General features: G+C 38.1%; 1 protein-coding gene across 6 annotated transcripts in view; it reads right to left on the reverse strand.

Annotated features, from left to right (window-relative positions):
• USP34 (ubiquitin specific peptidase 34) overlaps positions 1-15,540 on the reverse strand; it is a 285,331-nt gene that overhangs the window by 174,543 nt on the left and 95,248 nt on the right. For all 6 annotated transcript variants that reach the window (XM_007970503.3, XM_073023027.1, XM_007970505.3 and 3 more), the window contains 2 exons: positions 9,550-9,631; positions 9,373-9,465 (listed from right to left, as the gene is read on the reverse strand). In XM_007970503.3, the coding sequence (XP_007968694.3) occupies positions 9,373-9,465; positions 9,550-9,631 (175 nt within the window). The remainder of the gene's footprint in view (positions 1-9,372; positions 9,466-9,549; positions 9,632-15,540) is intronic.

Below are 15,540 nucleotides of genomic sequence, written 5' to 3' on the forward strand. Positions count from 1 at the left end.
CACCACACCCGGCTAATTTTTGTATTTTTAGTAGATATGGGGTTTCACTATGTTGGCCAGGCTGGTCCCGAACTCCTGACCTCGTGATCCACCTGCCTCGGATTCCCAAAATGCTGGGATAACAGGTGTTAGCCAGCATGACTACCAGCTTTTCTTTCATATATAAAGCACATAAATAATAGCATAATCAATAGGGAAAAACTGAAAGCTTTTCCTCTAAGATCTGGGACAGGCAAGGACGCCCCAGTATCACCACTCCTATTCAATTTAATACTGAAATTCCAAGAGAGGACTTAAGGAATAAAAGGACTCCACAAAGAAAACAGGAAGAAAAATTATCTTTTTACAAATGATCATATATGTGTAGAAAAACTTTACGACTCCACAACAATAAAAAACTGTTAGAACTAATAGTAAATACAGTAGAGTTGCTGGATCCAAATTAACATACAAAAACCAGTGGCATTTCTAAGCACAAACAGGCTATCTGAAAAGGCAATTAAGAAAACAGTCCCATTTACCACAGCAACAAAAGCATTTTATAATATTTAGAAATAAACTTAGCCAAATAAGTAAAAGAGTTGTACATTGAAAATTATAAAACACTGAAGAAAATTAAGGAAGACACAGATAAATAAAAAGACATTCCAACATTCATGCACTGAAAGAAAAATACCATTAAAAGTCCATACTACCCAAAGTGACCTATAGAGTCGACACAATCCCTATCAAAATCTCAATGGCAGTCTTTTGTTTCAAGACAGGGTCTCACTTTGTCAGCCAGGCTGGAGTACAGTGGCACGATCTTGGCTCATTGCAGCCTCAACGTCCTGGGCCCAAGCAATCCTCCACCTCGGCCTCCCAAGTAGCTGGGACTACAGGGACGTACCACCATGTCCAACTAGTTTTTAGTATTTTTGGTAGTGACAGGGTTTCAGCATGCTGCCCAGGCTAGACGCGAACTTCTGGGCTCAAGCTATCCACCATCCTTGGCCTGCCCAAAGTGCTGGGATTAATAAGCGTGCGCTACCACACCCGGCCTCAAAGGCATCCCTTACAAAAATAGAAAAAACAATCCTAAAATTCATACAGAACCACAAAAGGCCCCAAATAGCAAAAAACAATCTTGAGTAAGAATACAGCTGGAGGTATCACACTTTTTAATTCCAAAATACACTACATGACTACACTAATCAAAACAATATAAGCCAGGTGCAGTGGCTCACACATGTAATCTCAACATTCTGGGAGGCTGAGGCAGGAGGATTGCTTGAGGCCAGAAGTTTGAGACTTGCCTGGGCAACAGAGCAAGACCCAGTCTCTACAAAACAACTTAAAAAAATTAAAAATTAGCTGGGCATGGTGGCATGCTCTTGTAGTCCTAGCTATTTTGAGAAGCTGAGGCAGGAAGATCACCTCAGTGCAGGAAGTTGAGGCTGTAATGAGCTATGACTGAACCACTGCACTCCAACCTGGACAACAGAGCAAGACCCTGTACATTAAAAATATATATTATATATGGTACTGGCATAAAAATAGACATATGAACCCACAGAACAAATAAAAACCCCAGAAATAAATCCATGTATCTACAATCAACTGATCTTCCAGAAGGATGCCAAGAACATGTGATAGGGAAAGGACAGTCCCTTCAACAAAAGGTGATGGAAAAACCTGATATCCATATACAGAATGAAATTGGATCCTTATCTTATACTACATACAAAAATGAACTCAAAAGGATTTAAAAACTTCAAAGTACATTTAAGACCTGAAATTGTAAAACTACTAGAAGGTGACATAGGTAAAAAGCTTCTTGACAATGGTCTAGGAAATAATTTGACAGCAACTATTAGCATAGGCAACATAAGCCAAAATATACAACTGAGATTTTATCAAAACCAAGAAGCTTCTGCACAGCAAAGGAAACAATCAGAGTGAAAAGGCAACCTATAGAATGAAAGAAAATATTTACAAACCATGTATTTGATTAGGGGTTAATATTCAGAATATTTAAGAAACTCGTACAATAGCAAAAAAATAAAAAATAAAAAAATAACCCCATGTAGTGCAAAGAAAATAGACATTTCTCAAAAAAAAAGACATACAAATAGCCAACAGGTATAAAAGCTGCTCAATATTACTAATCATGAGAGAAACGCAAATCAAAAGCATGAGATATTATCTCACACCTACGTTGTAACAGCTATTATCAAAAGGACAAAAGATAAATGTTAGCAAGAACGTGGAGAAATGGGAATCCTTATACACTGTTGGTGGGAATGAAAACTGGTACGGTCATTTTTGAAAGCAATATGGATGTTCCTCAAAAAATTAAACAGAACTATCTTATGTTATGATCCACAATCCCACTTTGGATATATATCCAAAGGAAATGAAATCACTATCTCAGAGATATCGAGATATCTTCACTCTCACATTCACTGCAGCATTATTCCCAAGAGCCAAGATACGGAAAAAAACTAAATTATCTTTCCACAGATGAAAAAACAAAACGTGGTGTACATATACATACACACACAGGGATATTATTCAGCTTTTAAAGAGGAGGAAATCCTTCCATTTTTGACAACATGACTGACCCTAGAAAACACTATGCTAGGTGAAATAAAGCAGACAGAGAGAAATACTGCACAGTCTCACATGATCAATTTAAAGTAGTCAAAGCAGCAGAGAATACAGAAGGACAGAGAAATAAGTTGACATCGGTAAAAGGGTATAAAATTTAAGTTCTCCAAAATGAGTAAATTCTGGAGATCTCACATACAGCAATGTGACTATAGTTAACAATACTGTATTGCATACTTGAAAGAAAATGGTAACTATGTGAGGTAATATATGTGAATTAGCTTGATTGTAGTGATTATTTCAACTATGCACATTAAAACATGAAGTTGTACACCCTGAATACATAATTTTTATATTTATATAGTATTTCAATATTTGCCTATATCTCAATTTAAAAAGAAAAACAGAGAAATTATATGCAAATTATATACCTGATTTAAAATACTAATATCCAGAATATTTTTTGTAAAACTCAAAAGAAAACCAAACAAAACCCAACCAAAAATGGGCAAAAGACATGAACAGACATTTCTCCAAAGCAAATATGCAAATAGCCAACGAGCACAGGAAAGCATGTTCAATATAATTAATCATCAGGAAAATACAAATAAAAAACACAATGAGATACAAATTCACACCTACTAGGATATCTGAATTTTTTTTTCAAAAGGGAAGTAACAAGTATTGGCAAGGATGTGGAGAAACCAGAACCCTCTGGTGTCACTGGTGAGAATGTAAAATGGTGCAGCTGCTGTGCAAAACAATTTGGTGGCTTCTCAAAAAGTTAAACACAGAATTACCATGTGATCCAGACATGCTACTCCTAGGTATACGGTTCCGTATGGCTTAAGGATAGGGATACGTTCTGAGAAATGCCCTCTTGTGAACATAAGAGTATACTTACACAAAAGATGGTAAAGTCTACTACACACTTAGGCTACATGCTATAGTTTATTGCTCCTGTACAGCATGTCACTGTACTAAATACTGTAGGTAACTGTAACTCAATGGTAAGTTTTTGTGTATGTAAACACAGAAAAAGTAATTTGTTGCACTACACTAGGACAGCTATCACAATGTCACCAGGCGACAGGAATTATAATAAGCTCCATTATAATCTTATGGGACCACGGTTGTATATGTATGTGCTCTGCTGACTGAAACATGCTTATACAATGCATGACTGTATATACAAAATAACTGAAAGCAGGAAATTGAACACATATTTGTAAACCCATGTTCACAGCAGCATTGCTCATAATATCCAAAAGGTGGAAATAACCCAAATGTCCACTGATGGATGAATAAAATGCTGTATATACATACAGTGGAATATTAGTCATAAAAGGAATGAAGTTGTAATGTATGCTATGACACAGACTGACTTTGGAAACATTATGTTAGTAAAGTAAGCCACACAGAGGAAGACAAATATTCTGATTCCACTTATATGAGGTACCTAGAATAGGCAAACTCATGGAGACAGAAGACAACAGAACAGCTGAGCGTGGTGGCTCACACCTATAATCCCTGCACTTTGGGAGACCAAGGCAGGTGAATGGCTTGAGCCCAAACACTGGAGACCAGCCTGAGCAATACAACAAGACCCCATCTCTACATAAAATACAAAAATTAGGTAGGCATGCTTTAGTCCCAGCTACTCTGGAGCCTGAGGCTGGAGGGTCACTTGAGCCCAGGAGTTTTGAGGCTGCAGCAGTGAGCTGTAATTGCGCTGCTGCATCCAGCACGAGTGATACAGCAAGACGCTGTCTCCAAAAAACCAATGTAAAATAGAAGAAACCAGGGGCTGAAAGGAAGGAAATTAAGAGTTGTTGTTTTATAGGTACCAACTTGTTACTGGTGATGAAAATGTTTTTGCATACAGACAGTGGTGATAGTTACATAACATTATGAATATTTTTAATCCCACTGACTTGTACACTTATAAATGGTGAAAATGGTAAATTTTATGTTATGCATATTTTACCACAATATAAAATAAAAGAAAAATACAAGAAAAAGAACATATATATTAAAAGCCTTCGACCAAGGCCAGGTGCGGTGGCTCATGCCTATTATCCCAGCACTTAGGGAGGTTGAGACAGGTAGATCACTTGAGGTCAGGAGTTTGAGAACAGCCTGGTTGACATGATGAAACCCTGTCTCTATTAAAAACACAAAAATTAGCCGATGTGGTGGTGCACATCTGTAATCCCAGTTACTCGGGAGGCTGAGGTACAAGTATTGCTTGAGCTCGGGAGGCTCAAAGAAAATTAAAGTTCCCATCAGACACGAAACTTACAAATTTCTGAAAGATTAAAATGACTGGGAATATCTTTTTATTTATTTATTTGTTTGTTTGCTTGAGACATAGTCTCACTTTGTTGCCCAGGCTAGGGTATAATGGCGTCATCTTGGCTCACTGCAACCTCTGCCTTCCGGGTTCAAGCAATTCTCCTGCCTCAGTCTCCTGAGTAGCTGGGATTACAGGCATGCGTCTCCATGCCTGGCTAATTTTTGTAGTTTTAGTAGAGATGGGGTTTCATCATGTTGGTCAGGCTGGTCTTGAACTGCTGACCTCATGATCTGCCCATGTTGGCCTCCTAAAGTGCTGGGATTACAGGCGTGAGCCACCATGCCCAGCCTGAGAATATCTTTTTAAAATGTAATAGGTAAAGAAAGTTGTAGCTCAGAGTAAGCTGTAAGAAAGCTATAGAGGAGGTACGTGAGACAATATTCCCAACATAACTGAGAAAGATTCTGGGCTCAGAGTAACAGATATGATGGACAGAACGAAGAAACAGAGATGGAGACAGGACTTAAATGAAGTTCTCCATAAAGAATGATTCTTTCTGTCAGCCATTCGTCAGTCAGAAAAACACGAGCAGCCAACATATAGGTAACCCATCCACCAGAGATCTTCCCTGGGGGAGAAAACTATATAAAGTAATTGCAAGTAAATATAGATACTGGTACTGCTGCACATTCTCTCATTTAGAGTCCTACAACCTGAAATGAAAGCCTGATGAGACAAACGAGAAAAGTACAAGTAGTTACGCCTCCAATACTATTCCCCGAGAAGTTGCCAGACAAGAGTTCCATTTGAGAGACAGCACTATTAGAAAAGTATTTTATGAAACTCCAAAGTATATACAACATATATCTAGTTGTCTTGTAGAAATATGAATGTGGCCAGGTGTGGTGGCTCACACCTACAATCCCTGCACTTTGGGGGCACAAGGTGGGAGAATCGCTTGAGCTCAGGAGTTCGAGACCAGTCTGGGCAACAAGGCGAAGCCTCGTCTCTGCAAAAAACACAAAAATTAGCCAGGCACAGTGGTGTGCATCTGTAGTCCCAGCTACTCAGGAGGCTGAGGTGGGACAATAATTTCAGCCCAGGAGGCAGAAGCTGCAGCAAGTCAAGACTGCACCACCGTACTCTAGCCTTGGCAACAGAACAAACAGCAAAGGCATAAGAAGAGACCCACAACATAAAAAATCCAGTACAGACAAGAGATATGAATATGTAATAGAGGAAGAAATAATCCCTCCTAGTAACAGTTCCTGAAAGGGCAAGAAGGAATAAGATTCAAATTATGAAACGTAATATAGAAACAGCTATTGCAGTGGCCAGACTATAACTCAAGTATAGTTGTAACTTCACATGCTAGCAGCATGCAACAATGTCTTACAAGGCAATAATAAAATAAGTTTAGAAATGCGCACACACACACACACAAAATTAGCCAGGTGGTGGCTCGTGTCTGTAGTTTCAGCTACTTGAAAAGTTCACTTGAGCCCAGAAGTTCAAGGCTGCAATGAGCTAATTACACTACTGCACTCCAGCCTAGGTGAGAGCTGGAGACTCCATCTCAAACAAGCACACAATGTTAGACACGGGAAGCCAAAGAAAATACATTGAAAACCTACCGTGAAAAAGCTAAGAATTCAGTGAAGGCTCAAGGCACACAATCATTAGTAATGAAAAATATTTTAATTATATATATATATCTCTATATCTCCATCACTAAATATAATAAAAGGAAGAGCAACATAATGGAAGAAATTAAATATAGTTGAAGATATCACAATTTATAATAGCAATAAAAAAACAAATTCCTAAGATTAAGCAGAGCACGAAATAAAAATCTATATACAAATAACTTTGAGACTGTGAATAATGCAAAAGAAAAAAGAAAAGGAGTATCATACTTTGGACAGGAAGACAGAACTTAGGTTCTCAAATTAATCATCATTAACACAATGAAAACATTTTACGTCAATACTAAAATTCACATGAAGAAATAAATAAGACAGAAAAGTTATGACAATAATGAGGAGGGACTAGTCGTCTCAGGCATTTTAAAATATTACAAAGATACAAGTAAAAATAAAGAAAAAAAATAGTATAAACTCAACGAACATGTTCTTAAAGGACCAGAAAGTAAATATTTTAGGATTATGGGTGACAGGGTCTCTGTTATGATTACTAAACTCTGCTGTTGTGCTGTGGAAGCCACCATGGACAATACGTAAAAAAATGGGCACATCAGGCCGGGCGCACTGGCTCACGCCTGTAATGCCAGTACTTTGGGAGGCCAAGGCAGAAGGATTATGAGGTTAAGAGATTGAGACCATCCTGGCCAACATGGTGAAACCTCGTCTCTACTAAAAATACAAAAATTAGCTGGGCAGTGGCGTGTGCCTGTAATCCCAGCTTCTTGGGAGGCTGAGGCAGGAGAATTCCTTGAACCTGAGAGGCGGACGTTGCAGTGAGCCAAGATCATGCCACAGAACTCCAGCCTGGGCAACATAGCAAGACTCCATCTCAGGAAAAAAGAAAAAAAAAAAGAAAGAAGAAGAATTGGCATGTCTGTGTAGCAAAAATTTCCAAAAACACATAGTTGGCCCACAGACTATAAGTTTACCAATCCCTGGTACAGATCATAATTATACATACAAATAGGTCAGTCTAGAAAGTTCAAAAAATGACCCAGTCAAGACAAAATTGGTATCTCAAGTCAGAAAGAAGAGTTAGTAAACAACTAGAATTGGAAAAATTCTACAACAAAAAAGGGAGGAAAGTTGGACACATACACAACACTTTAAGCCAACATAAATCCCAGCTGGATCAAAGATTAAGATATATAATTGCAACAGAAAATATACAGGAAGAAACTAAAGGAGAATTCTTTTATAATGTTGTCAATGGAGAAGGCATTTCAGACCAAGATACAAAATCCACAGACCATTAATAACTACAACCACAAATATGAAACTGAATAGTAAAAACCAACTTAAGCAAAGCAAAAGGCATCAAACCAGGATACAGTTATAAGTTGTAATCACAAACAAAAGATCAATTTCAGCGACACATAAAGAGCTCCTACAAATTAAAAAATAAGAAAAACAATTGATAAATGGCAAAAAAATATGAACAATTCCAGAAAAAGCAACAAAATGGCTCTTAAACACAAGATTTGCAAACTCACTCATAATAAAAGAAACACAAATTTAAAATGCCAATGATATCACTTCTCACCCATGAGGTTGGCAAAGATCATGAAATTTAATGTGCTGATGAAATTAAGGGGAAAGTGAAACTGCAATACCAGTATCTACCACAAGCAAACCACACGTATGCTTTAACCTAGTAATTCTAATTCTACTTGTAAGTAGGAATTTATCATAGCTACACAAAAGTTTTACACAAGGATGAAATAAACATGTTAGAAGTTACTTATTACAGCATTGTTTGTAACAGAAAAGACTCGGGCGGCCAGGAGTGGTGGCTCATGCCTGTAATCCCAGCACATTGGGAGGCCAAGGCGGGTGGATCATGAGGTCAGGAGCCTGAGACCAGCCTGACCAACATGGTGAAACCCCATGTCCACTAAAAATACAAAAATTAGCTGGGCATGGTGGCACATACCTGTAGTTTCCCAGCTACTCAGAAGACTGAGGCAGGAGAATCACTTGAACTGGGGAGGCGGAGGTTGCAGTAAGCCAAGATTGCGCCATGGCACTCCAGCCTGGGCGACAAAGCAAGACTCCGTCTCAAAAAAAAAAAAAAAAAAAAAAAAAAAGGCTGGGGAAAAAACACTGCCCATAAATGGGAACTGGTTAAATTAATTATGGTGCATACATTTAATTAAACACTATACAGTCTTCCAAGAAGATGAGAAGCACTTCATATATTGATGAGTAATCTCCAGAACAAAGAAAAAAAAAGAAAAAAAAAAACCAAAGCCAAGTCTGGTTGGTATGCTACATTTGTGAAAAAGAAAGAAGAAAAATGTATACAGTTCACTATTTATACAAAAAACAACTCTGATATACCTGAGAGGATAAGAACTATATGCCTGAGAGACGGGGCAAAAAGGAAAAACATGTAATATATCTTTTATATTTACTTTTGGAATTTTGAATCATGTGGACATATGCCTATTTTAAAAAATAAAAAAACAGTACAATAGACAAGAAACATATCAATACAATAATTCAAGATAGAAAGGTAGACTGTATAAATGAGAATAACAGGAAAATGTCTCTTTATTAAACCAGGATGGTTTCATGAAGAAGCTCCAACTGACTGACTCTGATTTCCTTCCATTCTACCAGTAACATAGTAAGACATGGACTCGGAAGCCAGATTTCAGTCCCAGCTTGTCCATGTCTTGGTCTCCTTAGCTATAAAACAGGATAATAGAATTTACCTCATAGAGAAGCACTTACAACATATGATAAGCAAAGCACTCAATAAACGTGAGCTGTTAGTATTACCTGTGCTGCAGCCCAAATGCAGTCAATATGTTGAGTACTCAGTCGCCCTTCTGCTGCCAAAAAATTCAAAATCACTTGGCATTGTTTGATAATCTGGAAAAGAAAAACTTAATATCAATTTTTTAAAATATTCTTCTCTATCAACAGAACAGAGAAGTCATGTAATTATCCACATACCTCAATGTGTAAATTTGGTCCAAATATATGCTCCACCACATTGTTGCTAATAAGCCAGTCTGCAAGTTCTTTTGCAATGGACCTAAAGTAATAAAAAATAGTACATTAAAAAAATATTGTCATCTTTAATCATGTCTAAAAGGTAGACTCAATTGAAAACCTAAATTTGTTCCCATAGGAATTACAAAGAATTAGACACAATCAGTTTTACAGAATACTACAAAGCATAACTAGAATGAAATATGACACTGAATTTATAAATTCAAATTTCCTGAGTTTATAAACAAGCAACAAATAACTGAAACACTAACAAGTAACACCAGGTACACAGGTGTAACACTGAATTAGTGATGTATTATCCTACTCGAGGTCTTTGTCTTCCCACTTTTTAATTTCCATAGTATGTACTGAAGCACTCAGGAAAGGTTTCCCAGTATGCCCTTTATAATGACACAGGAAAGCAGATTACCAAAAGGATGAACAACAAAAGAATTACCCCCAAGCCAAACTATAAGTGCTATTGAAGATTCTACTAATAGATAAAAAGTAAAGTAACCGACAGTCATGTACTGCATAATAATGATTTGGTCAAAGACAGACCAAAGGATGGACCAACTATACAACAGTGGTCCCATAAGATTAAAACTGACGTGAACAATTCCTATCACCTAATGTCACTGTGGCCACCATGTCACAGAGCAATGCATTACTCACACGTTTGTGGTGATGCTGATGTAAACAAATCTACTGCACTGCCAGTAATACAAAAGTACAGCATGTACATACAGTATATAAAACTTAATAAATGACTGTTGCTAGTTTATGTATTTACTATACTTTTTATCTTTAAAGGATACTCTTTCTAGTTTTTAAAAAAAGAAAGGCATTGTCAGCACGGGAGATGACAGCTCCATGTGTATTACTAAAAAGTAAAACAAAAAAAAGAATAAAGCTTCTTTATTTTCTTCTTAGGATATAAAGAATAAGGATATAAAGAAAAAACACTTCTGTATAGCCATATAACGTGTTTGTATTTTATTTTATTTTATTTTATTTTATTTTATTTTATTTATTTTTTTTTTTTTTTTGAGACGGAGTCTCGCTGTCTCCCAGGCTGGAGTGCAGTGGCCGGATCTCAGCTCACTGCAAGGTCCGCCTCCCGGGTTTACGCCATTCTCCTGCCTCAGCCTCCCGAGTAGCTGGGACTACAGGCACCCGCCACCTCGCCCGGCTAATTTTTTGTATTTTTAGTAGAGACGGGGTTTCACCGTGTTCGCCAGGATGGCGTGTTTGTATTTTAAATGTTATAAGAGTCAAAACGTTAAAAAAATTTTAAGTTTATAAAATTAAATAAAAAGAGTAAGCTAAGGTTAATTTAATAGTGAAACAAAAAAATTTTTAAATAATTTGTGTAGCCTAAGTGTACAGTGCTTATAAAGTCTACAGTAGTGTAAAGTCACATCCTAGGCCTTCACATCCGCTCAGCGCTCACTCACCAACTCACCCAGAGCAACTTCCAGTCCTGCAAACTCCATTCTTGGTAAGCGTCCTATACAGGCAAAACCCTATTTTATCTTTTTTGCGGATTTTTTACATTATTTTTTCTACAGTTAGATATGTTTAGATACACATATACTTACAGAGCGTTACAAATGCCCACAGAATTAAGGACAGTAACATGCTGTACAGGCTTGAAGCCTAGGAGCAACAGGTTATACCACCTAGGTTTGTATAACTTTGCACAATGAAATCACCTCATGATGCATTTCTCAGAAAGTATCCCTGTCATTAAGTACCATATGACTACATTATAAAATGGGTGGAAGAAAATAAGCTTCGAAATAAATTGTACAATAAAAGGTCCCCAATTTTTTCAGCGATATTATATACAGATAAACTAGAAGGATTAAGTAATTTACTTTCTTATTGCATATCCAACAAAGAATTTACATTCTATAACAGAATTTTATGCTAACAATTTTTATTTATTAAAAAAAAAACACTAGGAATTAGACACACGGGCCTCAAAGGGTAAAACATTAAAAATAAAACTAGGTATATTTTACCTATTTCTGAGTAGCCCTACTGAAGTTATGATCCATAAGATTCAACTCTCTGATTTACATAATAGTTCAAGAAACAAAATTAATTTAAAAAAAAAATCCCACTATTAAGTAAGTCTATTAAAGAACACTAAAAGACCCAGGCTGGTGCTGTGGTTCACGCCTGTAATCCTAGCACTTTGGGAGACTGAAGTCGGGGCGGGGGCGGACTGCTTGAGCCTAGGAGTTCCAAGCCAGGCTGGGTAACATAATAAAAGCCTGTTTCTACAAAAAATAAAATAAAATCAGCCAGGCATGGTGGCTCATGCCTGTGGTCTCAGCTACTAAAGAGTTGAGGTGGGAGGATCATTTGAGCCCTGGTCAGAGCTGTAGTAAGGCGTAATTGTGCTGCTACACTCCAGCTTGGGCAACAGGGCAAGACACCGTCTCAAAAATTTAAAGGGGAGACCAGGGACTTTCATAGTAACGATGCAACTATAAAATTGGACAGTATCATTAACAACCACTATTCGGAGGTCTGAAAACATACATGCAATGGGGGTCAAAGAAAAGTGGGAAGAGGTGCCAGAAAAAATATCTGAATACCTCAAACTTACCAAAGTTGATGAAACACATTCATCTACACATCCAAGCAAGAAGTAGAACAAACCCCAGGAGGATAAACACAAAGAAATCCACATCTATACATACTGTAGTCAAATGATTCAAAGCAGTGAGAGAAAAACAACTAAGCATATACAAGGGAACCAGAATAAGATTAATAGCTAACTTCTTATCCCAAACAGTAATAGAGCTACATAGGAGCAATGTTTTTTATCTTATTTTATTAGAGTTAAATCAGTATGTCAAGAAATTAAATGCATATTTAACCCACAAAACCACTAAGAAAATTGAGGTATTTTTTAAATCAATGGAATTAAAATGGCACACTAGAATCTACGTATACAACTATAGAAATAGACAGTGAAGGAGAAACAGAGAAACAAGATATGAGATACACAGAAAACCAACAGCAAAATGACAGATGTAAAACAAGCTATACAAAATTATTAGGGATTTAAGAACTGTCATCAAGGCAGAGATTATACGACTAGATTTTTTTTTTTAAAGATCCAACCATATGCTACCCCTAAGACATACTTTAGGTTCAAAACAAGCAGACTGAAAATAAAAGAATGGAAAAAGATAAGTCATGCCAAAAATAAGCTTAAGAAAGGTTCAGGGGTTACACCAATATCAAATAAAATAGACTAAGCCAAAAAAATGTCTGAAAGAGACAAAGAAGGACATTTAAAATGAAAAAAAGGATCAAGTTATCAGGAATACATATGGACCTAACAAAAGAATTCCTGAAATACATGAAGCAAAAATTGATGACAGAATTAAAAGGAGAAACAGACAATTCAGCAACACAGCTAATTCTTGTTACTCGCATTAATTATATTCTACAGAGTCACTGCAAACACTGAATTACCTAATGCTGAACCCTTGGTCCTACAAGAAATATGTACATAATATAGATATCATACACAGATTTTTAATGTGAAAAACCTCTCATACTAGTTGATTCTATTTTCTAAAAAGAGAAAACAGCGTGGCCAGCTCACACCTGTAATCTCAGCACTTTGGGAGGCCAAGGCAGGTGGACTGCTCGAGGTCAGGAGCTTAAGACCAGCCTGACCAACACGGCGAAACCCTGTCTCTAACCAAAAATACAAAAATTAGCCGGGTGTGGTGGCAGGTGCCTGTAATCCCAGTTACTCAGGAGACTGAGGCAGCACAATAGCTTGAAGTCAAGAGGCAGAGGTTGCAGTGAGCTGAGATCGTGCCGTTGCACTCCAGCCTGGGCAACAAACAGAGCAAGACTCCATCTCAGGGGAAAAAAAAAAAAAAAAAAAGAGAGAGAGAGAGGAAATGAGGTTCAGAAGCGTTTAGATGCCTTGCCTGAGGCCATCTCCTATGCCTAAACAAGTGCTACGGTTGGGATTCAAACCCCATCCAAGTGGCGCCAGGACTTCTTACACTCCACCACACTGGCCCTCAGCACCTCCATCTCCATATTCCGTATTTGTGAAGAAATAAAAATATTTTTTCTTCTCTTCCATGGTTTCTATATTTGCAAATTCATCCATTTGCTGCAATTTATTTGTAGCTCCAAAATCAGTATTTGTAGCATTTTCATAGGCACTCACAGACATGCACATAGCAGTGAAAGATTAGAATTTTCCAATATGCACATTCCTAACTAAAGTCAAACAAGGTGGCACTCTGTCATCTTGCTTCAGAGCTCATTGAGACGACTAAATCCGCAAACACTCAGGATCAAATGTATTTGGAGACTTCAGCATCTTTTTTTTTTTTTTTTCTTTTTTTTGGGACAGACTCTTGCTCTGTTGCCCAGGCCGGAGTACAGTGGTGTGACCTCAGCTCACTGCAACCTCCACCTCTCAGGTTCAAGTGATTCTACTGCCTCAGCCTCCCAAGTAGCTGGACTACAGGCACGCACCACCACACCACCAGGCCCAGCTAATTTTTGTATTTTTAGTAGAGACGGGGTTTCGCCATGTTGCCCAGGCTGGTCTTGAACTCCCGACTTCAGGTGATCCACCAGCCTTGGCCTCCCAAAGTGCTGGGATTACAGGCATGAGCCACTGCACTCGATCTCCTACTTTCAATAATAGAAAGAATGAGGCAGAAAATGCAACAAGAATATAGGAGACAGACAACAATGCTACAAACCAATCTGACCTAACAGACATCTATAGAACACCCCATACGACAACAGCAGAATGTACAGTCTTCTTAAGCACACACAGAACAGTCTGTAGTACAGACCACATTAAGCCATAAAACAAAACCAAGAATCCAATTAAAAACTGGGCAATGTTGTGAACGAAGAAACATTATGGTAAATAACCACATAAAAAGATGTTCTATGTCAACAATTAGGGAAACGCAAATTAAAACCATGATGAAATGCTACTTTATATCTCCAAATGGCAATAATAAATCTAGATAATAATAACTGCTGGCAAGAATGGGGAGAAACTGGAAACCTCCTACAATGCTAGTGGGCATGTAAAATAATGCAGGTATACTGGAAAACAGTTGGATAGCTCCTATAAAAGTTAAAGGTAAACTAATCATATAAGCAACAATTCTAATCCTAAGTATCTACTACAAAAAATGAAAACATACGATCACAAAAGGACTTTACATAAATGTTTATAATGGCATTATTTATACCAATCAAAAAGTAGAAACACGCTGGGCGCGGTGGCTCACGCCTGTAATCCCAGTACTTTGGGAGGCCAAGCGGGCGGATCACGAGGTCAGGAGATCGAGTCCATCCTGGCTCACACCGTCAAACCCCGTCTCTACTAAAACTACGAAAGATTAGCCAGGTGTGGTGGCGGGCGCCTGTAGTCCCGGCTATTTGGGAGGCTGAGGCGGAAGAATGGCGTGAACCCGGCAGGTAGAGCTGGCCCACTGCACTCCAACCTGGGGGTCAGAGCGAGACTCCCGTCTCAAAAAAAAAAAAAAAAATGTAGCCGGGCGCAGTGGCTCACACCTGTAATCCCAGCACTTTGGGAGGCCGAGGCAGGTGGATCACGAGCTCAGGAGATAGAGACCATCCTGGCTAACACGATGAAACCCCCGTCTCTACTAAAAATACAAAAACAAATCAGCCGGGCGTGGTGGCGGGCGCCTGTAGTCCCAGCTACTCTGGAGGCTGAGGCGGGAGAATGGCGTGAACCCGGGAGGCAGAGCTTGCAGTGAGACAAGATCGTGCCACTGCACTCCAGCATGGGGGTCAGAGCGAGACTCCTGTCTCAAAAAAAAAAAAAAAAATGTAGAAACAAACCAAATATCCATCAACTGGCAATTGATCAAGTGTGGTATATCCATACAGTGTAATACTATTAAG

The sequence above is a fragment of the Chlorocebus sabaeus genome, chromosome 14, assembly GCF_047675955.1.
Source record: "Chlorocebus sabaeus isolate Y175 chromosome 14, mChlSab1.0.hap1, whole genome shotgun sequence".
NCBI classification, from domain to species: domain Eukaryota; kingdom Metazoa; phylum Chordata; class Mammalia; order Primates; family Cercopithecidae; genus Chlorocebus; species Chlorocebus sabaeus.